The 23,993-nt window shown below is 37.5% G+C and overlaps 3 protein-coding genes across 4 annotated transcripts; 1 reads left to right on the top strand and 2 right to left on the bottom strand.

Annotated features, from left to right (window-relative positions):
- Nucleotides 1–574: 574 nt before the first annotated feature.
- On the top strand, nucleotides 575–3,378 carry LOC112500326 (transcription factor GTE7-like). The gene is made up of 3 exons (XM_025103786.1): nucleotides 575–2,398; nucleotides 2,483–2,708; nucleotides 2,797–3,378. The coding sequence occupies exons 1-3, from the start codon at nucleotides 884–886 to the stop codon at nucleotides 2,853–2,855; spliced, it is 1,800 nt and encodes a 599-aa protein (XP_024959554.1). The 5' UTR covers nucleotides 575–883; the 3' UTR covers nucleotides 2,856–3,378.
- Nucleotides 3,379–3,920: 542 nt separating this feature from the next.
- LOC112500294 (myb-binding protein 1A) lies at nucleotides 3,921–11,195 on the bottom strand. 2 transcript variants are annotated; one of them, XM_025103742.1, is made up of 9 exons: nucleotides 11,042–11,195; nucleotides 10,344–10,938; nucleotides 9,526–9,651; nucleotides 9,220–9,417; nucleotides 8,282–8,509; nucleotides 7,082–8,206; nucleotides 6,633–6,920; nucleotides 5,507–5,951; nucleotides 3,921–4,943 (listed from the first exon to the last, which is right to left on the bottom strand). In XM_025103742.1, the coding sequence occupies exons 2-9, from the start codon at nucleotides 10,902–10,904 to the stop codon at nucleotides 4,084–4,086; spliced, it is 3,831 nt and encodes a 1,276-aa protein (XP_024959510.1). In that variant the 5' UTR covers nucleotides 10,905–10,938; nucleotides 11,042–11,195; the 3' UTR covers nucleotides 3,921–4,083. The 2 variants fall into 2 exon arrangements, with proteins under 2 accessions (XP_024959510.1, XP_024959511.1); XM_025103743.1 differs by having other exon boundaries at nucleotides 11,046–11,145.
- Nucleotides 11,196–17,534: 6,339 nt separating this feature from the next.
- LOC112500553 lies at nucleotides 17,535–22,034 on the bottom strand. Its single transcript, XM_025104057.1, has 4 exons — nucleotides 21,278–22,034; nucleotides 20,865–20,944; nucleotides 20,077–20,341; nucleotides 17,535–17,803 (listed from the first exon to the last, which is right to left on the bottom strand). Exons 1-4 carry the CDS (start codon nucleotides 22,032–22,034, stop codon nucleotides 17,535–17,537), a joined length of 1,371 nt encoding a protein of 456 aa, XP_024959825.1.
- Nucleotides 22,035–23,993: the final 1,959 nt, after the last annotated feature.

The following is a 23,993-nucleotide window of genomic DNA, read 5'->3' as shown; positions in this document are numbered from 1 at the left end:
GTTCAAAATAATATTTAATTTTTATTAAAAATTACAAATTTCATGGAAAAAAACCATGGTTTTTCAATAAATAATACTTTTTCTAGTTTTCGGTAAATATTTAAAATGAGAAAGAATTATTATTTTGGGGAGGTGATTAAATTTGAAGTCCCAACACTCTTTTTACCTTTTTTTTCCAATCACCAAGGCTATTTTGGTCTTTTCAAGCAAAAAGGTCGGTTATCTTGTTTGTTGGAATTACATGGATACCCCTATACACGCGCTTGTATTACCACCCACGTGCCAGGGCGCGTGACTGATGATGGCAAGTCGTATTTATGGTCAGTCCACGTCATCATATGTGTTTGAGAGTGGAACTGGTGTGAGGGTCCCACTCTGTGAAACAAAAAAAAACCCTAAATTAAAGCGCCCAAAACTCACGATATTTTCATCAAGCGTCGAGATTGCGCCACGCGTCTAACGGATGGGATCTCAACCGTGGAGTACAGGTATGATGGGCAGGGTGCCCAGACAGCAAGTAAATCTTCATCAACCGTTGGATGAGCGGTCAGAAATAAATCGACGGTGGATGGACTGCCCGTCGTTACGACGGTCAGATCTTATCGCCTTTAAGAACCAACCCCAACCCCTTCAATCTTCGCTCAGTCTCAAACCCTAGAAGGCCATCACCTCCATATATATATATGCAAATTTTATATTCCTTTCGTCTTTTTTCCGGTGACAATTAATAGATCGCCGGCCGCCGGTGTTGTATTGTCTTCGTCGACGCCGTATTGGTTGCTGTGTTGGATTGCTACATGTTTTCGTTTACGCCTGTGTGGCTTTCGTTTCGAGATAGATCCGGATCTCGACGGGGCAAATTCGCTGCCATCGTTGTTGGTTCATGGCGTCGACGGTGTTAGCGAGTAGGAATCAAACAAGCTGTGGCCATCAATCATTCATGGGGGAAATCCCTAATTATTCCAATAATAATCCTCGTCATCTGAACCCTAACCTTAACCCTAACCCTAACCAAAAACCCAAATCAAACAAGAAGAAGCATTTTCCCAACGCAGCTGTTAACGGCAGGCCTCATAACCACAATTCTCACCCTGTTGATTCTTGCGGGGTGGTTGTGAGTCAGGCCGCATCAGATGACGCTTATTCGTTCAACCAAAGACCGATTGAGACCAGCGGAGGAGGCGGTTATGGAAATAGTTTCAACCACGGCGGATATGTGAGCTACAACGTTGCTGCGTGTTCTAGAAGCGAGATAAATGAGCTCCGGAAGAAATTGGTTTTGGATCTCGAAAGAATTCGGAGCCTAAATGAACGGATTCATGCTGGCGAATTAAACCCTAGATCATCCAACGGAAAATTCAAGAAACTGTCTGGTAATAAACGGCAGCCATCTTCGATGCCGTTTGGATCTAGCAACAAAGAGCCGAAACATTTCCGACAGGGTTTGGTAAACGGCAGTGGAGGTGGTGAAGCGGACGAGAATTTGTTGAAGATGTGCAGGCAGGTGTTGACGAAATTGATGAAGCACAAGCTCAGCTGGGTCTTTAACAAACCCGTAGACGCCGTTGCTTTAGGGCTTCACGATTATCATCAGATTATCAAGCGGCCAATGGATTTGGGGACGGTTAAATCGAATTTGTCAAAGAACATGTACGCAAGTCCCTCAGATTTTGCCTCGGATGTGAGGTTGGTGTTTGAGAACGCGATGCTTTATAACCCTAGGACCGATGAGGTTCATGGAATGGCTGATCAGCTTCTTACGCATTTTGAGGAGTTATTTAGACCAATCCAGGCGAAATTGGCAACCCATCACCACGTGAATGAGTTCTCTGCTATTGACGAGTTAGATGGTAGTTCTTGGGACGATGTTCAAACCCCCGAGAGATCAAAGAAGATGAAAAGTAGTGGCCCTGTTGTTCCGTCTATCTCAAACAAACAAAATCACTCTACTGCATCCAACCCAGTAATCCCCCCTGTTGTTCAGTCGCCTGTGCGGACTCCATCGCCAATGCAGGCTGTGGAACCAATTAAGCCATCTTCTGCGACAACAACTACCACACGGGGTGCTGTTGGAAAACAACCGAAGCCCAGGGCTAAGGATCCCAACAAGAGGGAAATGAACATGGAAGAGAAGCAAAAATTGGGGTTGGGTTTGCAAAGTTTGCCTCCAGAAAAGATGCCGCAGTTGGTGCAAATCATTCGCAAGAGAAATGATCATTTGGCGCAAGAGGGTGATGAAATTGAGCTTGATATTGAAGCTTTGGACACAGAAACGCTTTGGGAGCTTGATCGGTTTGTGACAAACTGGAAGAAACTTGTGAGCAAGACAAAGAGACAGGCGCTATTGGTAAACAGTGCCTCAGCTGCTGCTGCTAGTGTCTCACCTGACCATGATGATGTAAGCTGGTCAATTGTTTGTATATCTGCTTCATTATGTGTTGGTTCTTTATTTGGGTTTTCTAATGGATTTAATGAAATTCAGGTCCCTGTAAGTGAGAAAGCGGATGGGATGAAGAAGAACAAGAAAGAAGCAGGGGAGGAGGATGTTGATATTGGGGATGAGATGCCAGAAAGCAGCTTCCCTCATGTGGAGATTGAGAAAGATGATGGTGGTGGGCAGGGTCAAGGTACAGGTCATGGGAATGAGAATGGCAGTAGCAGCTCAAGCAGTTCGAGCAGCTCAAGTAGTGATTCATCTTCCTCGAGCGGTATTGAATCTTGTCTTTCAAGAAGTTCTGAAAGAGAGGTTGTTGGGAGGTTGAATTGCTTATGAGATTGATTTTAATGTGTTTACAGATTCAGACTCTGGGAGTTCTTCTGGGAGTGATTCAGATGCAGATGATGCACAGTCGTGACATGAACAGATGGGAAATGAATCAGAGAAACCCAAAATACAAACGCCAATGCAGGATCAGGATTTGAAATGGATGGGTGTGTTGAAAAGAAAGAGGAAAGATGATTGCTTGGCAAAAGCAAAGAATATGAAAGTGTGATATGATGGTGAAACTCCCATGAGGTATAATTGCACAGATGTAGGAGATAGCCCCAAGCCCAACCCAACCCAACTCAACCCCTGGTGGTAATTGGGTTTGATTTAGGTTCGTTTAGATTGGGTTTTTTTTTTTTTAATTTTTTGGTAAAATGGTTTTTGGGGGTGTTCCTGACTTTATATAGTAGGGAGTTAGCAAGCAAGCAAGCAAGCAGAAGAAGAAAGATAGTTGAGATGAGGGAATGCTCTTGTGTGTACATATGACCAACAAGACAAAAAGCTTAGTGTAGTAGTAATCCATGATTTTCTTGGCAATTCTAATTCCATTGATGTTATTGTATGTTTTCTTTGATTATTATTACTATCAAATTGTTAATTGAACACCAAAAGGAAGACTTGATTTTTATAGGTCAAAGATGTTGGAAATAGACGTTGTTCTGGACCAATAAGAAGCTTAATTTGAGATTAAGAATGTGTTGACTTGTGGTTGGTAGAGAAGGCTTCAAATCCTTGTATAAAGTTGCCCCTTGGAATGGGGTTGTATCTAAATATATATTCTAAGGCAAGTCACATCGAACCTTCTTGTGAACACGTAAGATACGCGTTTAGAAGTTCAAATTTTGCAATATTTCTGCAAAAAACAAAACCAAGACAATAATGTGATACAATTTAACCAAAAAGGGTATTAGATAGTGGGATGATAAAATAACCCAGATTCGAATCTTGTGATATATATATATATATATATATGTGCTTATTAGCCAACAGGATATTTAAACGAGGGGGTTACGATTCACACATACAATCCAGAAGCAAAGAACAATTCTGTATTGAACAAAGCAGCAGGTTATATGACCCAACTGAGTTCAAGAATCTAATGCATACATTAAATTAATGTTAAAAGTTGCACTGCTGAATGAAAATAAGCCAATAACAAAGGAGTTCTGTATGGATAAATGATTCCAGAAACAAGTTTCTAACATAACCCGCTCATCAAAATTTTCTGAAGCTGTAGTATAGTTTCACAGTTTGCAGCGATCATCTTCAATGGAACACTTCCAAAAATTTATACAAGAAATAACACGTCAAAAACACTACCCTTCTTGCTTTTTCAAATCAAGAAATGGTTTACCGATCTGTTTTTCGCATGCCGACTGAACATCTGCCTCCAAAGATTTAAGAAACTGTGTCGATAGCTTAAGGGTACTCAGGATGTTGAAGATTTTACCGCAGAACTTGCGCACTTCGGCCCTTCTAGCTTGCTTTTCAGGCATATTTGTCACTAGTTCCTTGATCAGAATGCAGAGTTCACCAAGATGACTACTTACCATCTTAGTTCCCATGGCTGCGTTGCTTCCATCGGTATTCACAGAAACAAATGGCTTCAATGTTTCCAAAACTAGGTCAAGTGCTTCAACTTGCCTAAACTTTGACCTTGCACTACTGCATTTCTCAACAAGGAAGCCAAAGAAATGATGACCAACCCATGCCCACCTCCTAAAGATTTCTTTCAAGAACTGGGGTTTCAGTTGAGAGTTTTTACCATCAAAATACGCCACCAGAGCCCCCTTGAAGATATCAAACACCTTTTCCAATTCAGCTTCAGGGAAGTTTCTAGAATCCACCATCTTTAGAATCCAATAGGTTGAGTTCTGAGCCAGGTTAACGATTTTCCTGTAGCGCTGGAAGGAGGCTGCCTGTTTCTTCTTTGATGGGGTGATTGCTGATTTCTTTTTCTTGAAAGGCTTTGATGCTAACTTCAAGTTCTTTTCCAGCAGAGGCTCCAGCGTAGATAGTTGCACAGATTCTCCTTTCGGGTAGTGTTTTGCTTTGAATATCTTGTGCTCCATGATTTTACAAATACGGTCACCAAGCTGCTCACTACCCTCAGTCGTATGGGGGCTAACGAACGCCTGGGCAAGGTTTGAAAATACTTTCAACACTTGTGGTTTGCCTGCATAACAAAAAGTACAAAGCCAAATCAGTACAAACATCCCACAAGACTACCAAGTCTGGTTATGTGACTGCATGATGCCATTTAAGATCATTTTCAAGAAACCATCTTTGCACTGATTCCTATTTTGAAGAACCAACTTTCAAAATGAAAGATTTATGAAATATTAAACAAGACCCTTAAATATATGAAAAGTTTGCTCCGCACCCTAAAATGAAAGATTTTGGAGGTTTGTTCCCCTGCAATTTTCCCAAAAACATTAATAAGGCATTCCATATCCTAAATGTAACAAAGTTCCAAAATTTCAAATTTTGTATCCATCTTGACCACGTAACTTGTTGATTTTGTAACATTTGATGACATAGATGTCAAGTTTATCATCCACTTTGCCATAACCCTTCCATGAACATTTCATAAACGGTCATCCACATGAGCAAATGTTGCAAAATCAGTAGGTTACCGGTCAAAATGGTACAAGATCAAACTTTGTTACATTTTGATGCATTTTCCCTGGATGATTTTCATTTATCCAATTGACAATGATTTTAGCAATTAAGACTTGCCTTGATTCTCATGAAGGTAAATCTCCAGCAACGAAAGAACACGCAGTTTGAAAAGCACAAGCTGAGAATGAGCAGTTTCTCCCCCTGCTTGGTTCCTCTTCTCTTTAAAAATCTGAGCTAGATAAGAATCCATTCTGAACATAGCTTCATCATCCATTCCCCCGTCAGAATCATCAGAATCTTCACGAAGTCTTTTTCCAGCGTCCTCCACACCTACAGTTCCCTCGGAGTCTTCCGACTGTTCATCACCCTCACCGGTTTCACCTGTTTCTGCTTCATCAGAATCCTCTGCTTCTTCGATACCCAGAAGATCATCATCATCAGTATCATCGTCATCTTCACTGTCTGTCTCTTGGTGTCTAGCTGGTTTCAGGTCTTTCTTTATAACCTTCAGCATCCGTAGTAGACCATTATCCGTGACATCATCACTGTAGTATTTGAAAACCTACAAAAAAAAATTGACCTGTTTATCTCATTTGTTGCAATAAAATGAGAAAAGATCACATAATTCCATATGCTACATGATGTTCAACAAGGAGATCTTGAATTTATAAAAAATAAGATAGAATAGACCAAGCTCTCGCATTAAAAAACTGCATCTACGTAATACAAAGAAAAATAAGAATACATATACCGACCAAAAGCTGTTATCTATCAATGACTTGAACATCTGGTGATAGGTTTTAAGTTCTTCAATTTTTCTGTTTAATCAAATAGAATCTGTGTGACCTTTTCCCACCCAAGTAAGAGTCATCAGAACCACAATAAACCAACATGAGTGGGCTGCCAAAATGTGACCAAGCTCTTACCCACAAGTGTGTAAAATGTGGAAACCACCTTTAAAAGGTATATGTTACTCCCCCCCTCCGCTCCAGAAATAAATGTCAACAACAAAAAAAAGGCCCAGTTTTAGAAATGTGTAATCATTACACTTTCTAATAAACCAAATGACAATTTTACCCTCAATAAGAGGGAATAATGAATTTCTCCATCTCATAATTAGGGTTAGAATAGAAAATTAAGCACTGGACACTTTTTTTTGGAACACACAAAAGATTATGGACACGTTTTGGGACAGAGAGTAACAAATTTCATGTAAATAGCCAAGCTGTGTTATGGTAACTACCTGTTCAATGGCAGAGCGCATAGGAGCTGATGATTGTGGGAGCAATGAGAGCAGCGTATCGACAAAGACATCCATCAATTCAGGTGCTTCATCTCCATCTGGTTCATCATCTCCCGAGGAATCAAGGAGATCAGGCGAAGGGAAAAACTTCTTGCAGCATATAATGATTTCAGAGGCAGCTTCTGAGAATTCCCCAGGTCTGAGTAAGAGTTGAAGCAGCAATTGAATGAGCAAGTACCTCAAAGCATGCAATCTGTTAGCATCGGCACTCATCCCACAATTCCTTTCCTGCCATTGTTTAAAAAGTAAAAGTCGCGTTATATGCACTATTTATGAAACGGATAGAACTAAAAGGCTAGCAGCAATGATCATTTAAAAATCTCTTTTTGATACCATAAATTAACCGTCAAAAGAAGCCAACTTTCCAGGTAAATGTAACAGTGGATTACCTCTCTGGAGAGACGGGTTTCCATTGCTTGCAATTTCTTAAATGCCTTCTCATCTTCATTGCTCAATGACCTAAAGAGAGCGACTGAAGGAATGTTGCGTAAAATACTAAGAAATCGCATAAAGTAAGAACCAAGATCGTTAGCCTCAAGACCACTTGCTACTGCATGAGGCCCCTCTCCTTTCTGAGCATTAGCCAGCAATAACTGCAGCTGCTCAATACACATCCTGCAAAGAGAACTTGAAGTCGCTGCTTTTGGCCATCTAAACTTCTCTTGTAGTTCAAAGGAAGTCACTTCAGTCCCAAGAGATGAAGAGAACAAACCCTGAACAGCCAGAAACTTCAAGATTTCTTTTTGAACACGGAACTTTGCTTCATTATCAAGCTTTGAATGTTTCAGAACACTGGGGATAGAGTCAACAACCCAGCCTTTCAAAAAATCGGATGTTCCCAGCGTTCCAGCAAAATCCTTATCCTCAATTGAACCAATTTCTGAATTATCATCGGTTGTTTGACTTTGATCAGAAGGTTCTTCTGAAGCATGTGTCACATCAAGAAACATATCAATCAGATTTTGAATAAAAAGCATGCAGCCAGGTTCAGTATCAAAACCAGACATCAGATCTTTAACTGTTTTAGTCCGTGTAATGCAATCAAACTTCCCATTGCTGTTTTTCTGCAGAGCCATAGTAACAGCCACCCGTCTACCGTCATCATGGCTGACCCATTCTGACAATTCTTTGAGAAAATATTCTGCAAATTTGTACAGCCATGAATCCTTTGTGGAAAGTATATCCACTAGACATTGGACAATCTTATAAGACAAAACAATAGGAACGCAAGAAACGGGAAGCCTTCGTAGAACAAGAAGCATAACATCAAACACCAAGTGTTTCCGATCATGTGATGACAGAAGAAGTGATCCTTCAATAATAATCTCCCAGAAATTTTGCAGGTTTTTCTGAATATCTTCATCATAAGAGCTAGATTTGCGATTCTTTTTGTGCTTCTTTGTGGAGTTCAATCCTGTTGCTAAATCAGCATGTTGTGGTACAATATCAGGTAGAAGGATATTAACCAAAACAGACCAGACACCATGAACTCGAGGCTGACAAAATGTGGACTCCTGCAAAACCACAAAAAATGAGAATCAGAAAACTAAGGTTCTTACACAAACCACAAAGCCAACAATAGATATCACCTTCAAGCAATTTGCAAGAGAGGATAGATGGTCAGCAGAAAACAGCATGCTGGAACTATATGGATGAGGCAAGAGCTTCCCGAAGATTTGGTTGTCGGTAGATATTTTTTCTCTCAGCTTTAGAGCTAGAAGTAATGCATCAGGATTTCCGGATTCTGTTGCTCCTTCAAACCATTCTTGGAGACCAGGAGCTTCAAGGACTTGCTTCAGGACAACTTCAACAGGCAACTGAAATCCATATAAATTCAGATTACCAAAACCATGTAGAGTACTACTAAGGAAATAATTGCATACTGGAAGCTAGAACATATATAAGAATATGCAACTGAAGAATTAAATTAGAGGAGCGATCAATGACTTGCCATCAATCATCAAAAAAAGAAGGAAACACTTCACATACACCAGTTTGGATTATCACCTATTTGTCTTTATAGTTTCCTAGAGATGTCAATAAACCATCGTAGGATAAAGGCCATGCTTAGTTTAGTTGAAAGATCATAGGGCTTGGAGCAGCACAGTACTTGTGAAGCTTGTTTAAGTTGCAAAACAGAGACAAGACTGAAGTTGTAATGGATGAATTTTACCAATTACCACACTAATCACTCAACTTTGATAAGCTTAAGAATACAAAAAAAATTATTCACTCGGATATAAGTTAGAACATAGACATAGCAAGTTCTCAAATGCAGCACAACTTAACACAAAGTAAATTAGTCAAGTTCGCCACAGGTTGCAAAGTAAAAGCACATCTAAAAGCTTCTGGGACTAACTTAATACCACAACTTTGAATGTGCTGAGCTCATTAGTCTTAACATATGAAGGCAATCAGATATATAACTCATTCAGTGCTAATAATCTGATATAAGAGTTCACTGTGAAAGGGTATTCAACAAAATCCTTAAAAGCATTTGTTCCATCTCCATTCAATTATTAAATACCTTCTCGACCAATTGCAAGACAATCACGACAGCAGGCTCCTGCAGATAGCGCTTCTTGGTGGCAAGTGATATAGCAGCACTAGTAAATTCCTTGATATGCTCAGAATTCTCATCAGAAACACTTTCTTGAATTAACCTTCCTGATCTTGCAAGAGAACCATAAGCAAACAAACGACCTAAAAGACAATCTTTAATTTCCTGTACGCCATAAAGAAATATTTCAAATATTTAGAACGAAACAAGTGGACAGAGTCATGTCCAAAAAGGTAAGTACGCAGACTACTTCACAATAGATTACTGTCCCACCTGACCCTTCATAGAAGAAGAGACTTCCAACAAGTCAACGATTAGTTTCAGCAGCGAGCTCAATGGAATATCAGGAACTGTACCAACTAACATAGTCAAACCCAAAGCAAAGCCTTGTCTTGCACACTGCAAAAGAATGCACAAAAGACAAGGTTCACAAGTTAGGAAAGTATACTCTTTTGATTGGAATCTCTAACTCCAAAAAAATATTGGTGAAGGACACGCCTCTTAGTATCAACTAACATGCAGAAAGTGCATACTCGTGAAAAGGAATGTCAAAGTAAAACTAATATCAGACAGGAAACATAATGAATATATCAGCAGGCATGCAAAACAAAACATACATAGGAAAACAACTGTTTTGAAGTAAAACTAATATCAATTTTATCAGTGTGGTAAAAACCATAAGGATCAAAGAGTAGTAGAACTGTTAATGACGGACAAGTTTGAATGTTTTGAAAAAATATAAAGAAATCATCTGCTGGAACTGCCACATGGCTATTCACAGGACATCATGCATTGCCTGATACATTGCAATCACATGTTAGTCAAACTTTCCTAGCATTGTGACTTCTAAAACCAATTATTGTATAATCAGCAGACATCTTCATCATTGGTAGCAAAGATAAGCCTACAAATCTGACCATTCAAGCTACTTTTAACTCTCATACCGCGAAAAGGAATTCAAATATTTTGGTTTTGCTGTAATGCCTTGTACAAAGATTAATTCACATAAATCCAAGTAAAGAGCACAAAGAAACCAATAAACACCTACTAGATTAGAAAATACCAGCCATATAAGATCACATAAAACACACCTCTCTTGATGAGGAAACACCTCGAATAAGCCTTCGTATAGCATATCTTAGGGACGGTGCGCAATTATTCAATCCATCCTCTTTCTCAGCCTCCAACTTCAACCCAGCCTCAACATCTTCCTTCTTTTCTAGCATATTGTAAGCCTTTTGAACCTCCTGCAACTCCATCCCCAATCTCTCCGCAGCAGCTTCTCTAACCAAAACATCAGCAGACCCCAAGTCCTTAAACACCCCTATATGAAACTCAGGCAAACTGTTTACTGATCTACTCTCAACTTCTTTAACCTCCAAGCCTGCCACTATTGGGTTTACTTCAGCATTTTCATCCAAAGTAGAACGATGTTTTTCTTTATCCAATGCTTTCCGTTTTTTCTTCCTTTCCATTGGTTTAACAGCATCAGAGCTGTTATTACTATTATCATTTGCTATATCCCCCTCCTTTTTCACCTTTTTTATTTTCTTCCTCAGATGCTCAGTCGAAACTTTGTTTTCAGAGATTGCATCACTCTTACGGTTAGTTACTTCCTCTACACTATCGGAGCTCCTTTTCTTACTACCCATTGATCCCAACAAAGAAACAACCTTTAAGAAATCTCTGTTAAACGAAAACACATATTAATAAACAACGGAGCAAACTAGAATATAAGAACACGAGGATGATAGTAACGGAAGTATAAATAGAATTACAGGATGCGAACCTACAATTGTGCTGCGTTAGGGTTTTGCTAAATCCTAATGGAGAAGATAAACCTGTGTATTTGTATTGTTTAAGTGTGGGTTTCTGGTATGGTATCGGCAAATGCAATGACGAAGGGGAGATGCCCTAGTTTTGGAACACACTATAAACCCGCGCCGCTGATGTTATTTCTTTCTGGTAATTTACACCTTACACCCTTCTATTTTGGATAAGTTTCAATTTCAGTCCAAACAATGAAACAAATGGAAACTAGAATTACCAAGCCAAGACCACTCCAACCAGGACAAGTGGCGTATTCAGAATTTTTTGTTGAATGATTGTATTTTTTAAGTTGGATCAAAGTCATGTCAAGTCGTCTGATATGCTTTAAGTCAAACTTCAACGTTCCAACAAATTCTTTAAGGGGTCGTTTACCAAACACTTATTCGGATAAACGCTTAACAAGTCACATTACCTTACCGAATCAATATGGCAAGGACCAATAAACTTACTCGGTAAAAGCGAAGGCAATGACTGAGAGTCTTAACATTAAGTAACGGAGACGACTCTTACCACAGTTAGCACTTACCAGGTTAATTGTTGCATACGATACCGTTTTGGTGTAAGATTTGGTATTATCCATCGGAGATGTCTTAAATCGAAACTTTCAGGATGATTCATTTACGAGAAAATTTAAAAAGGTTAGGTCGAGTTTGAGTTGAAAAGTTATGTTTGGAATGAAAAACGGTGTACGATCTAATGTGTTGCAAATAAGTTTATATCACGCAATCTTAATTCAACCCCAAATAATCTAAGTCAAATCAAGCATAATAGTTAACAGTCCAAGATCCAAACAATTAAACAGTTTAATGTTAAAGATAAATAAACTATAATGCATACAACAAAGCAATTAAGCTGATGCAAATAAAGTAAAAAAGAGAGAAGATCAGATATACGTGGAAACCTAATTGGGAGAAAACACAGGTGAAGGAGCCCATACAGAAGTCCCTATCAATATTTGATTATTACAGTGTTTAAAAATGAAGAAATAATGGAAATCACATATGTTACACCTCTGGTCGTGTATGCAATTATTGTAGTTCTTTTATAAATATACAATATTTATATACGACAAATGTCATTGGTTAATATCTGAATATGGAGAGAACGGCTAAGAATAAACAAGAAAATTGCATAAAATCCATTAAGCCACTCTGTGACTTGGGGGCTGTTACTTGCGGCTTAATTATGGTTATTGGTCTATATGGCTTATTCGCACAGCTCATTTGGGTTGTTTACTTACGGCTTATTTGCACAGAACATGACATAATTGCACATATATAAATTGTGTGTTGTCTTCATTCAGCCACAAAAATAACACCTCTACCCCTTATTTAAAGCACCACCTCCTTCCCATATGAGATACCACATCGTCTGCCTCTTTATGATTTTTTATTTTGATGTTCAAATAATTAATATTGGGGGGGAGGGTAAATCGGTTATTTATATTTTTCAGACTGTTGGTTCAGATAAAAAAAGTAAACAACAACACTCATTTAATCAGATAGACAAATTTATTCAAACAGATATTTTTATCCATACAAGACTTAATAAAAAATTTGATCATCATACCTTAGGTATGTGAGGTAGAGTAGCATATGGGTTGGTCGTGTTTGACTGCATCCCGTGTTCATTATAAATATTGGGTGGAGGATGTATCGAGAGTGTTTTGCCCACATAAATGAACTGTGGGCGTTGGTTATGTCCCCCTCAAAGTGCGCAATCTCGATTCTGAGTGGGCCTTGGTTATGGTTCATTAATGAATAGAAGTGCATAAAAATATATATTAAGGGTGTATTTGGTATACATGACAGAACATGAAAGAGATATTGTCCCATGTTTGGCATTAATTTTATGTGAAACAGACGAGAACGGAGTAGAATAAAGTGGAACAGGCCTGTTCCACTCCTACCTCATGGAACAGGGTAGAACAAGGTGGAACAAACTTATATTTTACCATAAAACTTAATTCTCTTCTAAAACATCAAATAAGTCTTTTTTTTTTTACATTTTATTCATTCTTTAAATTTTATTTATTGTATTTTATATTTCTTAAGCTTTCATTTTACTGTCCTTAAAATACTATTTTTATACAGTTTATATATTTTTATTAATTTATGTAATTTATTATATATTAATAATAAAAAATAATGTAGAAAAGAGATAAAAACAAAAATAGAAAACTACACAAACTTTTTATTTGGTGTCATTTTAATTATTTTGACGAAAACTTAAGAACGAACGAGTAGTGAATTAGATTCAAAGAACAAATCAGAACAAGAATATACATTTGACATATTTGTGTTGTGTTCTATCAATTAATGTCTTTCCAAAAATTATTCGAAGTTGATAGCATTATTATATCTTCCCTATTCATTACATGTTGGTTAAGTGCAAAACAAAAATGTCATCATCTTCAGAACTCCGATTACAAACATATTTTCCCTCTCACTTCACACACTGAAATGTGTTGTTTTGTTATAGAGACCAATTATTAATCCATATAATATCCTCCTTAATATCTGAAATAAAAGGTTACACTTACATTTTCTCGTTGATCTTGTATCATTTAGGGTGTGTTTGGTGTGATGACATGACATGACATGACAGTTGTTCAACGTTTGGTAAGATAAAACTGGACAGAACAGAACAAGTAAAATGATTAATTTACCCATGATGAGTTATTTATTTTAATTAATTTATGTAATTTATAATACATGTCTTTACGCACAAAGGTCCATAATACGAGAAGCCATGATACAAAAATACACAACTCAAAAATTCCAAAATTCATGCTCTTGTATCCATAACACCTATCCTTCAAAACATATCCAAATATGATCTTCATATAGCTAAGCACATAGGGAAATAATTCACATTTTCTCTTTTTCTTTTATTATCATTATAATCTGCATTTCCTGCAACACATATTTGAAAAACACAAAATAATGGTTAGACCTAGAGATCTAGTGAGATCCCTTTTTCCATGTAGTTGCAGGGTGAATACCACCAAATCATTATTTAAACAAAATCATCTCACATAATGAAGTATAAATCCACACTCTGTTTATGTCCATCGGACCTCTGGTTCCAAAAACCAGACTTAGAAAATATTTTACAAACAAGAAGACTAGAGCCTCTCTGGTTCCTCTACCAGAGCTTCTGGGTAAGCCAACCAGAGCCTTTTACTCAAGTAAAATTCCAAAAACGTTCAGAGATCAACATCATAGATATTAAAATAGTTTTCCCAAGAATAAAATATATTTTTTAAGAGCATCATGTATGAACTCTGCTCTAGTTCTACTAGCCAAAGCTTCTGGCTCAAAATGCAAGACCAACCAGAGCCTCTAGTCCAACGCGAAAGGCCAACTAGAGCCCTTTTGGTCTGTCTTTCTTTGTTAAGTAAACTTCTAAGTATAAAACCTTTTTGAAAACTCTTTTAAAATATAATTTTGACATAGAGCTCTTATCTATAGATACAGAGCCTCTGGTTTAACTAAAAGTTTTACAAAAGACTTGTATAAATCTCAAATCTTAATCCAGAACCCTCTAGTTCTACTATGAGGACCAACCAGAGCCCCTCTGGTTCCTCTTAAATCAAACACTTATTCCAAAATAGAGTTTATCCAAAACCATTGGCTATAGGCCAAGTTTCCCCCTTCTCATAACATCAATACTATCATTTCTAATAAGATCAATATCTTTGAGTYCTCAAATCACAAAGAAGTAAGAACTCAAATCTCTTGCAATCTTAAAAGACTTAATAGCAAGAGCTATAATATCTACACACAATTGCCACCATTATATTCTAAGGTACACATCTCCTTGATATGTCACCCTTATAGTAGGAAATTAGGAATGGCAACGGGCCGGGTATTGGTATCCCATCCCCGAAACCGATAGCTAAAACCATCCCCCTAACCACCCCGATCCCCGTCGGGGATCTTATCAAGGATCCCCATCGGGTCCCCGCGGTTTTCCCGATCCCTGTTGGGAACCCGTTAAGGGTAAAAATTCGTTTTTTCACCGTTGATTATAACCTAACCCGAAACCGATATGGAAAAAATTACAATATGTTAATTTTCACAATTAAAAGTAAATTACAATTTTTTTTAAGATGTAAGTTTAAATATCTTAAACATTATCGAACCAATTACAAACAATGTATTAGATTACAATATAAAACTAAACAGAAATTCAAACATTATACAACTAAAATCACGATTTTAGACAAATAAACTAGATTTTTTCGTGAGCTTTATTTGGGTTGTTGAGGTAAAGTGGATAAAAGTCTTTTAGATTTTAATGTTACAATTTTTTTAATGATATTATATATATGTATATAAATTAAAATGAATATATATATATATATATATACATATCGGGCCGGGCCGGGCCGGTGATGACCGTCCCCGCCCCCGTCCCTGTTAAAATCCCTGAATTCGTCCTCGATCCCCGCTCCGTCCCCTATAAAATGTACCCGAACCCGGCCCGAAAGTTTCGGTTTTCGGTTTTCACCGTCGATTTCGGTTTTTTTTTGCCATCCCTACCTTATAGCCGAAGGTACACCTCTCATTGATATACCACATTTATCCCATGGTACACATCTCCTTGATATGTCACCCTTATTTCCTCATCAAAATCTATGGATTAGTTCCAAATGAAGACAGACCGAAGTCACAACCGTCTTGATGAAACAGCCTCCATAGTTTTATCCACAAAATCTATAGATTAATACCAAACGAAGACACGCCGAAGTCACAACCGTCTTGATGAGATGTCCTCTATAGTTTTCAACCAATAATGATTTCCAAAACAGTTTTTATCATCAAAACTTTCAAACTCAAGAACAATCTTCTTTCAATGATTTCCAAAACATCAAATCTCTTTAAATCCTCGAAACAAGATATCATTTCCAAAACTGTTTTAAAGAAGCAACCTCTTCTTTATCTTTCCAAAACAGTTTCCAATACTTAAATTTATAACCATAACACCTTTAAATTGTCAAAACAGTTTTACCATATTTTCTTCAAAATCAAAACATCAAAAACCCAACAGTTTGCGTAACAACGTATATAAAAGTTTTAGTTATCAATAACTCACCTTATCAAGCACAAATTTCTGCAGATTTTAAACACACAGTAGATCTTCAAACAACACCGAATCTTCAAATCACTTTTATGCAAAACTCTTCTCAAGAACACTTCCACCGCCACACACACCCCTTGTTCTCTCAAAAGGTTTCTTTTCAAAATAAGCTGATAAGATAAGATCTTATCTTTTTTTCTCTCTTTATATATTTTCTCCAAGGCAGTGGAGTCTTTTTATTGATATAAAATTCATTGGCAGTGGTGGGTTTTATTATATTAAAACCATCTTTCTTCACCATGAAGATATCACATCTTCTTATTTTAATGATAAAACCCATGTATGCTTCACACCATATACGTACACACATAATTCATGTATGCATAGTGACACTTTTTCACATATACGCATAGTACTCATGCATTTAATTAAATAACATGCATGACGTCACATAATTTACATAATAATCATGTATAGGTTACTTCAACCCAGGTTATCTTGTTTTTTCCTTTTTTTTTTATCTTCATTTTATTACGTAATTCTCCATTAGAAAAGAAAGAAATTTGTGAAATTAAACGTTTATTTTGAATGTAAACATATTTAAAGATTATGTTTATAGTTACAAAAGTGAAGTTTTTTTGATTAACCTGAATCCCCAGGACGACCACCTGCTTTGCAGATAGCCCAGAGTCATCGTATTTGAATCTCCGTGGCTACAAGGGGATTTTTATTTCTCCTTGGATTTGAACCTAGGACCTCCTGGTACTCTTGACCTTTGGAGCCAAACTCAAACCAATCAGACACCACCTTGTGGTTCAAAATACCTCAAATTGGTAGCAAGGATGATGAGGTCATTGTGATTGTAAAGTCTAGGCGTATAAACTCAATGATTTGATCAAACTTACAAATCAATTTTCATATGACGAAATAAAGCGTATAAAAATACAATATATTCATACAATATTGTTTTATATGTAAAATATTCAATACTGTTTTTTCCACATACAAAACAGTCTGAATGTTTCACGTATGAAACAACACTATATAAACTCTGCATTGTTATACGTATTATTTCATATCCAAAACAATATATGAAAACTTGTTTATAAGTATATGTCCATTTGTAAGAATGAATGCCAAATCTTCAAGGAATTTGCATTTATTCCTTTCACAATGCTTTACAAATGTAAACATAAAAACTTCTATACATGTGAACAAAATCTGAAGAACCCAAGAAAAGTTGCAGAAAAGCAATCAAGAAGAGCTTCAACAGATTCAATTCTGTCAAAGAATGATGTTTTCCAACAAACTTGATAAATGGAAAAATGACCGGAAAATTTTACAGGCGGTGAATGTTATGATCTCCATTAAAGGCGGAGGTAACCTCTTTCTCCACCACCACCGCCACCACCAATCATTCTTTTCAGAAATGATCTCCGGTTTAAAGACCAGCTTCTTCTTACAGTTCTTGGTTTCCTCCATGTCGTTATCCGGCTATGGAGGCACGGGAAGAGGAAGCATAAGAGCACGAGAAGTAACATTGCAACGCATAGCAACATCACGTTTCTAAAACCATCTGCTAGCTCCGGATCTCTTTGCCCTGTCCATGGGACACCTCCCACATTCATCCCAAATACTGTCAAGAAAACAACATTAGAATTCTAAAAATCAAACTCCTCTCCTTTAACTTAAAGAGAGTGAAATGATCAAAAAGATGTTATGAAGAACATAAGGGAAGAGTCAAACTAACAGTGGGTGTCCGAGTCAGCTTGCAAGTACCTCGACTAATCCTATGGGGGCATCAAGATAACAGCTAGGAAAATCCTAGTGTTTCCGAGGAGACTCCAACTGACGACTTATGAGAAGGATCCCAAAGGCCTAACCTTTATTTGACAGTTGACTAGACCCTTAGGTAGTGTTTGGTACGCAGACATGATTGGACAAGACTGGACAGGACTGGACATGACAAGAGGGTAGATGTAGGACTGGATGAGACAGGACTGGACAAAAACAAGTGTCTGTCTGGTGTTTGGTACAACTAGGACCGGACATAACAGAACTAGACAAGTTGCCCTCAAAAGTTATTTGATGATTTTATATATCATATAATAGTTATAATTAACAAAAATAATTAAAATAAATTAATTTATAAAGATTTTTACACAATTTTCATATACATAGATATATACATATATATTAGTAAAATTTGTATGAGAACTTTGATATAATTGATTGTAGTTTGAAAAATCACAATCGTACAAAGGAGAAATTATGTTTTATTCGTTTTGGAAGATCCTTATCAATTGGCAAAGGCACGGGGAAGATTGTTGCAACTGCAACGGTTGTGGAGGTAGAGGCATTGGTGATTGGTGGACGATGGTGACCGTGGAGGACGTGAAGATGGTGGATAGTGGTCGTGGTGGTGGTCGACTATGGTGGAGGAGGTAGTTATAGCCCATGTCGTGGAGGTAGTGGTGGTGGTGGTGGCAGTGATGGTGGTAGCCGATGGTGGTAGTGGTGGTTATGGTGAAGGTGGAGGTGGTGGCCAACGGATAGTAATGGTGGTGGATATGGACGGTGGTGGTTGGTGGCCGACGGTGGTTGTGGAGGACATGAAGATGGTAGATAGTGGTAGTGGTAGCCGATGGTGGTAGTTAGGGTGGTGGTGAGGTACCCATGGTGGCAATGGTGGTGGCAATGAATGGTGGTGGTCGGTGGCCAACGATGGTTGTAGAGGTGGTGGAGGAGGTTATTGTAGTGAAGGAGAAGGTGGAGGTGGCCAACAAGTGGTAGTGGTGGTCGGTGGTTGACAGTGGTTGTGGAGGTGGAAGAGGAGGTTGTTGTAGCTGAAGGTCGCCGACGGTGGCTACTGGTGGTGGAGCGGTCGCGACTAGTGGTGGTGACCACTAAAACAAATATCGTATTAAAGTTATATATATTGAACGAGGGTTAATTAGTAATATTTTAGCTTCTATCTCATTCTTGTCCCATCTTGTTCCACCTATTTTGGTGGAACAAGAAAAAGTTTTTTTTTTTTTTTTGTCTCACGTTGTCCCATCTTGTCTCAGTTCTTGTCTATCCCCATGTCGCACCAAAAATGGGGCAACGAGTTCTTGTCCTGTCCCATGTAGTGCCAAACATGGGACAGTAAGTTTTGTCGCGTCCTGTCTTGTCCCGTCTCATGTACCAAACGCAGCCTTGAGGTTTTATATAAATATATACAGAACTTGGGCCACTATGTAGGGAGCACATGCATACTAATTCAGCTTGCCAAGAAGCTTGGCAAGCTAGCACGTTGAATGTCTGAGCCAAGCACGAACCTAACATTGGTTCGGGCTTAGCAGTTCAGCAAGCCTAATTGAGCCAAGGTCGACAAACCGATATAAGAGTTGTAATTTACATTTGTTTTAACGAATAATCTTAGATTCTTGAAGACTTTTACGAGCCCATATGAAATGACTCGAGGCTTAAGCTTAAACAAGTCTATACAAGCCAAGTAAAGGTTCGAGCCTAGTAGTTATGTGAAGTTAAAGAACAACTAGTAAATCATTATTGAAGTAACAAAGTACTGCATTCAGAAAATCGAGTCATAGTTTGACTCCTGAGGTCAAATCTATCAATTTCCAAATCCAAAATTGATGCAAACTTCATTAAAAAAAATTTAACACTAAAACTTTTTCTATCCATATAACTACAAATCGTGAGCAAGAAATTTCAATGCCACATTAAACTTCCTTTAGAAAAATATATCAAATGCGAAAATGCAAATTACTTCCTTTGACCACAAAAGTCAAATGGTACCAGTTTCTGTGGAGTATAAACCAAAATGAGGTGAAAACAGAAAGACTTCCAAAAAGGAAATCCTTTGATGCTTATATATCAAATAGATGAGTTGGAGTGAAATCTAACCTCCGGTGATGATGGATAAAGGAAGGAATATGATCGAAAAGAAGGAAAGATAGTAAAGTTTTCTGTTGATTTGCTCGGCCTGCCAGCAGTCTAGACCAGCCTGGACGGCTGTGACTCGATTGGTTATAAAACCAACGTTGTCTTTTAGTCTTCTTAGCCGTCCAATCAACTCTTCAAGCGAAACAACATCTTCACCTGCAAACCAATCTTTCGAAGAACATTTTTCCTTCACTCTAGGAAATACTTGTTCCCCATGTGCAATAACCTGCATTCATATTGTTAGATTCACACATCGGCTAAACTTGGACCATTTCTCCTCGACATATGTTGGAACCTCCCTTCTTTCCTCGAAGGTTCTTTTGTAGAGTAAACCGGGTATCAGAGTCAAAGTCAACCACTCTATGGACTAGAAACCTGGACCATTTTCTCTTCAATATATGTTGCAACCTCCCTTTTTTTCCTAAAGGGCTCTTTTGGATAGTAATCTAATGGGGTTCCACATATTCTCACAAACAAGATGCACAACTGAAGACCAATTGTTTTTTCTTCGAATATTGATGAAGAAAGACTAGATAGAAATGATGTACAAGAACTTAAGGTCTATTCTTGTGTGCATTCGATATCAGACTTCATAACAATGAGAGTTCACAAAGACAGATTTTCATGTAGACCTCAAGCTTACAGTTGATGAATGCATATGCCCATAATTTTTTGAGTACTTCTAACTACTCTAATTTCAGACCAATAGATTACATGTGAAAATAGGTTTACAAAATTGAAGAAAGTACCCGCAGGAGACGTTGCAGATCCAGATTCATTTTGGGGAATCTTCTGTCATCTAACAACTGTTTCCTCAGTGAAAACCCACCTGGTGGATTGAAATTTTCTAATAAAAGACGAATTACATAGCAATTACCAGCCGAGAAATGAACATAAATAGTGGCTTCATCGAAGTCTTCAATCTTCTTTTGTAAATAAGATTCATTCAAAGTTCAACCACATTACAAACAGTTTACTTGTTGACCAATCACACGTGCACAATCATGCTCCTATGGGCAGGTACATTCGAGAACTGTAAATATTATGAGAACTGAAGAACCAAATATTCATGATGAATATCATGGTTATGAATATTTGGTTCTCAAACGAACCTGCACCAAGCTTCTATTTTCCAATATTTGATTAGTAATGTAGAGTATACCTTTATCCAGTGCAACTTCAACAGAATCAAGCTCGAGCTCAAGATTGGTAACAACATCCTCAAGATGATCCATATGTGTGTCAATTACATGAACTACCAAATTCGATACAGATTTAGGAACGGGATTATCTGCCTCCTCAGAATGATTCATCGTCAACAAGAAATCAAGAACATGTTCCTTGATCACAATCCCATTCCGTTCTCTCATCTCACTTCTACAAAACTTAGGATTTGGACTCTCCACACTTGGGATCTCCGACAGAAGAGACTGACCAACCGGCGAGAAACCCAACCTTGGGACCCGCCCTAATGACACACTAATCATCGAATTCTCAGTAACCCTAGCGGCTAATCTGAATGTAAACTTACTAGAGGCTGGACCAGGTGAATTAACCCTAAACACAAGTGCCCCATCAACATGCCCACAATATGGTCCATTGCTAACTAATGAAAGAATATCTTGGAGTTTTAATGGTGGACAAAGAACATCAATAAGGTATTGAGCAGATTGAGAAAGTTTTTGGTTTCCTTTTGGAAGTTCAACATGATACCAACAGAACTCTTTGCCACTGCCCTCTACTAAATCCCATTCTTTGTGACAGTAATTCCCTAATCCATCAAATGCATACCCTTTTAATCTAACCAGATCGTGATAACGTGTCTGAAATGGGTTCTTATCATCGAGGAGAGGGCTTGAGGCTGAACCTGCCTCCATTTCCTCTTCCTCCCTATTAACGTTTAGCTCTTCGATACCCATTGCTGTACACAAAGTAATCAATGAGAAGGGACGACAATGAAAATTGAAGGATGGATAAACCCTAAAAAAAGAAACAATTTCAATCACCAATAGCAGTATCATATCTTTTGGAATTCAAAGTTATTATCATCTACAATAAACACATACATGAAAATGGGGATAAACAGATTAAAACACCATAATCAATAATCCAGATGAACCCCATACGTATAACTACATCAAACCCACCATGAAATTAGCAAGTTCGAGATTCGAAACAAATTCCCTAATCCTTGTGGCATCAGATTAATTACATATAAATTTGTAAGAATCAAAGAAACCCATCATCTAGGCACTTTTCTCGACGTATAACAAAACGAAAATCAAGCAATAACGGGAATAGAAGAGGGTTTCATTTACCAGAAAAATCAAATTCGAGAAATGATATGATGAAAGATACCGACGGAGCATTTTGCTATTTCATATCATTAAACCCGGCAAAAACAAGCCGTTGGCGCTAAAAGGATCATGGTTACGGTATGCGTTTTTATGCTTAATATTTGAATTTGTATTTCTCTTTTTTTTTTTTTTTTAATTTAGATGGTGGTCGTTGTTTATTTTTTTATTTGATTATTTAAAATGATTTCAGAAACTAAGGGGCTGTTTGTTTTTTTAATTTTTCACTTAATCTCCTCTTATATCTGAATCGGTTAGACATAAGAACTTTCAGATCGTTTGTTTTTTTTTTTTTTCAAATTAAGAGCTGAATTCGTTTATTTTCCTTTGAATTTTTAAGTGGTAACTCTAGCACTTAAAACCTCTTATTTATATCGCCTCCTTACGTCGTTTGTCCCAGTTTACAAAAACAAACAGTCTTCCTGATTCAGATTTCAGACTTCAGACGTAAAAACAAACAGTCTGACTGATTCAGATTTCAGATTTCAGACGTAAAAACAAACAGTCTGACTGATTCAGATTTCAGACTTCAGCACCACCTCTTAAAATTCAGAAGTGAATTCAGACTTCAGCACATCTTAAAAAACAAACGCTACCTAAATTTAATATTTTAAGAATTTGTTAAATTGTAACGTTTGTGTCTGAATATCACATCTCTATAGACAAAATACATTATATATTAAAATATAATTAAGTTTTGTATTAATTTTTATTTAGTGTAACAAATAATTTTTTTCTCTTCGCTATCTTTGCAACCCTACTTCTTTGATCATTTAGGCGTCTTAGTTGGTGTTCCGAGTTGTTTCCCTCTCGAGTATGAAGCTTATCCCCCATAGTTTCACTGGCCGACTTTGATCCCTGTTATTTTGAGGTCATAGTCTTTGGCTCCATTCTGGTCCTTGTCTCGTTCCCCACCGGGGAATATGATCACATCTCATACCCGTCCTCATCGAGGAAGGGGGAGCCTAACGGGAAATCGGTGGATTTTTTTTCCCGGTTTATATGAGATATTTAAATCAAATGTGTTAAACACAATAGTCGATTGATAATGGTTCATGTTTAAATCTCATGTATTTCCAAAATTTTGCTTTTATGACGACTTGGAAAAAAAGTACATAAGAAAAAAGGGTAAAGTACTATTTCTAAATCTACAAGATATTAAATCTAAGTCTTTATAAGTAATATTATTTAATATATGGGGATGGGCGGGCGGAGATCACGTTACAGAGCGTTGTCCTCATACATGGTTTTTAACTTTCGGGGATCTCGTTCCCCGGTTTTGCGGAGAATCTCCATCCCTGTTGGGGTGGGTAAATCGGGTTCCCCAACGAGACGAGCTTTATTCTCATGCATAATTAGACCATTTACAGCCGTGGAACCTCCAAAAATCTCAGTTGCCATATTTTACCTGTGATATTATTGTCACCTCAATAAGAACACTAGTAAGAGTTCACAATGGAGGTTCTTACAAAAACTTTACTTTCCATTTCTTTAATTTATAAAATGTAACTTTATTTATAGAAT

The sequence above is a fragment of the Cynara cardunculus genome (assembly GCF_001531365.2).
Source record: "Cynara cardunculus var. scolymus isolate 2C chromosome LG 17, CcrdV1, whole genome shotgun sequence".
Lineage (NCBI taxonomy): Eukaryota > Viridiplantae > Streptophyta > Magnoliopsida > Asterales > Asteraceae > Cynara > Cynara cardunculus.
This window is presented reverse-complemented; position numbering and strand designations above follow the sequence as displayed.

Bases quoted from the DNA above. Each gene is read 5' to 3' on its own strand.
- LOC112500553 (XM_025104057.1), bottom strand. From the start codon at position 22,034: ATGGGTATCGAAGAGCTAAACGTTAATAGGGAGGAAGAGGAAATGGAG. The intron at 20,342-20,864 runs GTACTTTCTTCA...ATATGAATGCAG, and splicing joins ATCTGCAACGTCTCCTGCGG to GTTATTGCACATGGGGAACA. The intron at 17,804-20,076 runs GTTAGATTTCAC...TTTTCTTGACAG, and splicing joins TTTATCCATCATCACCGGAG to TATTTGGGATGAATGTGGGA.
- LOC112500294 (XM_025103742.1), bottom strand. From the start codon at position 10,904: ATGGGTAGTAAGAAAAGGAGCTCCGATAGTGTAGAGGAAGTAACTAAC. The intron at 8,207-8,281 runs GTGATATCTATT...GTGGTTTTGCAG, and splicing joins CTCTTGCAAATTGCTTGAAG to GAGTCCACATTTTGTCAGCC. The intron at 4,944-5,506 runs GCAAGTCTTAAT...TTTGTTATGCAG, and splicing joins TTACCTTCATGAGAATCAAG to GCAAACCACAAGTGTTGAAA.
- LOC112500326 (XM_025103786.1), top strand. From the start codon at position 884: ATGGCGTCGACGGTGTTAGCGAGTAGGAATCAAACAAGCTGTGGCCAT. The intron at 2,399-2,482 runs GTAAGCTGGTCA...AATGAAATTCAG, and splicing joins TCTCACCTGACCATGATGAT to GTCCCTGTAAGTGAGAAAGC. The intron at 2,709-2,796 runs GTATTGAATCTT...ATGTGTTTACAG, and splicing joins TGATTCATCTTCCTCGAGCG to ATTCAGACTCTGGGAGTTCT.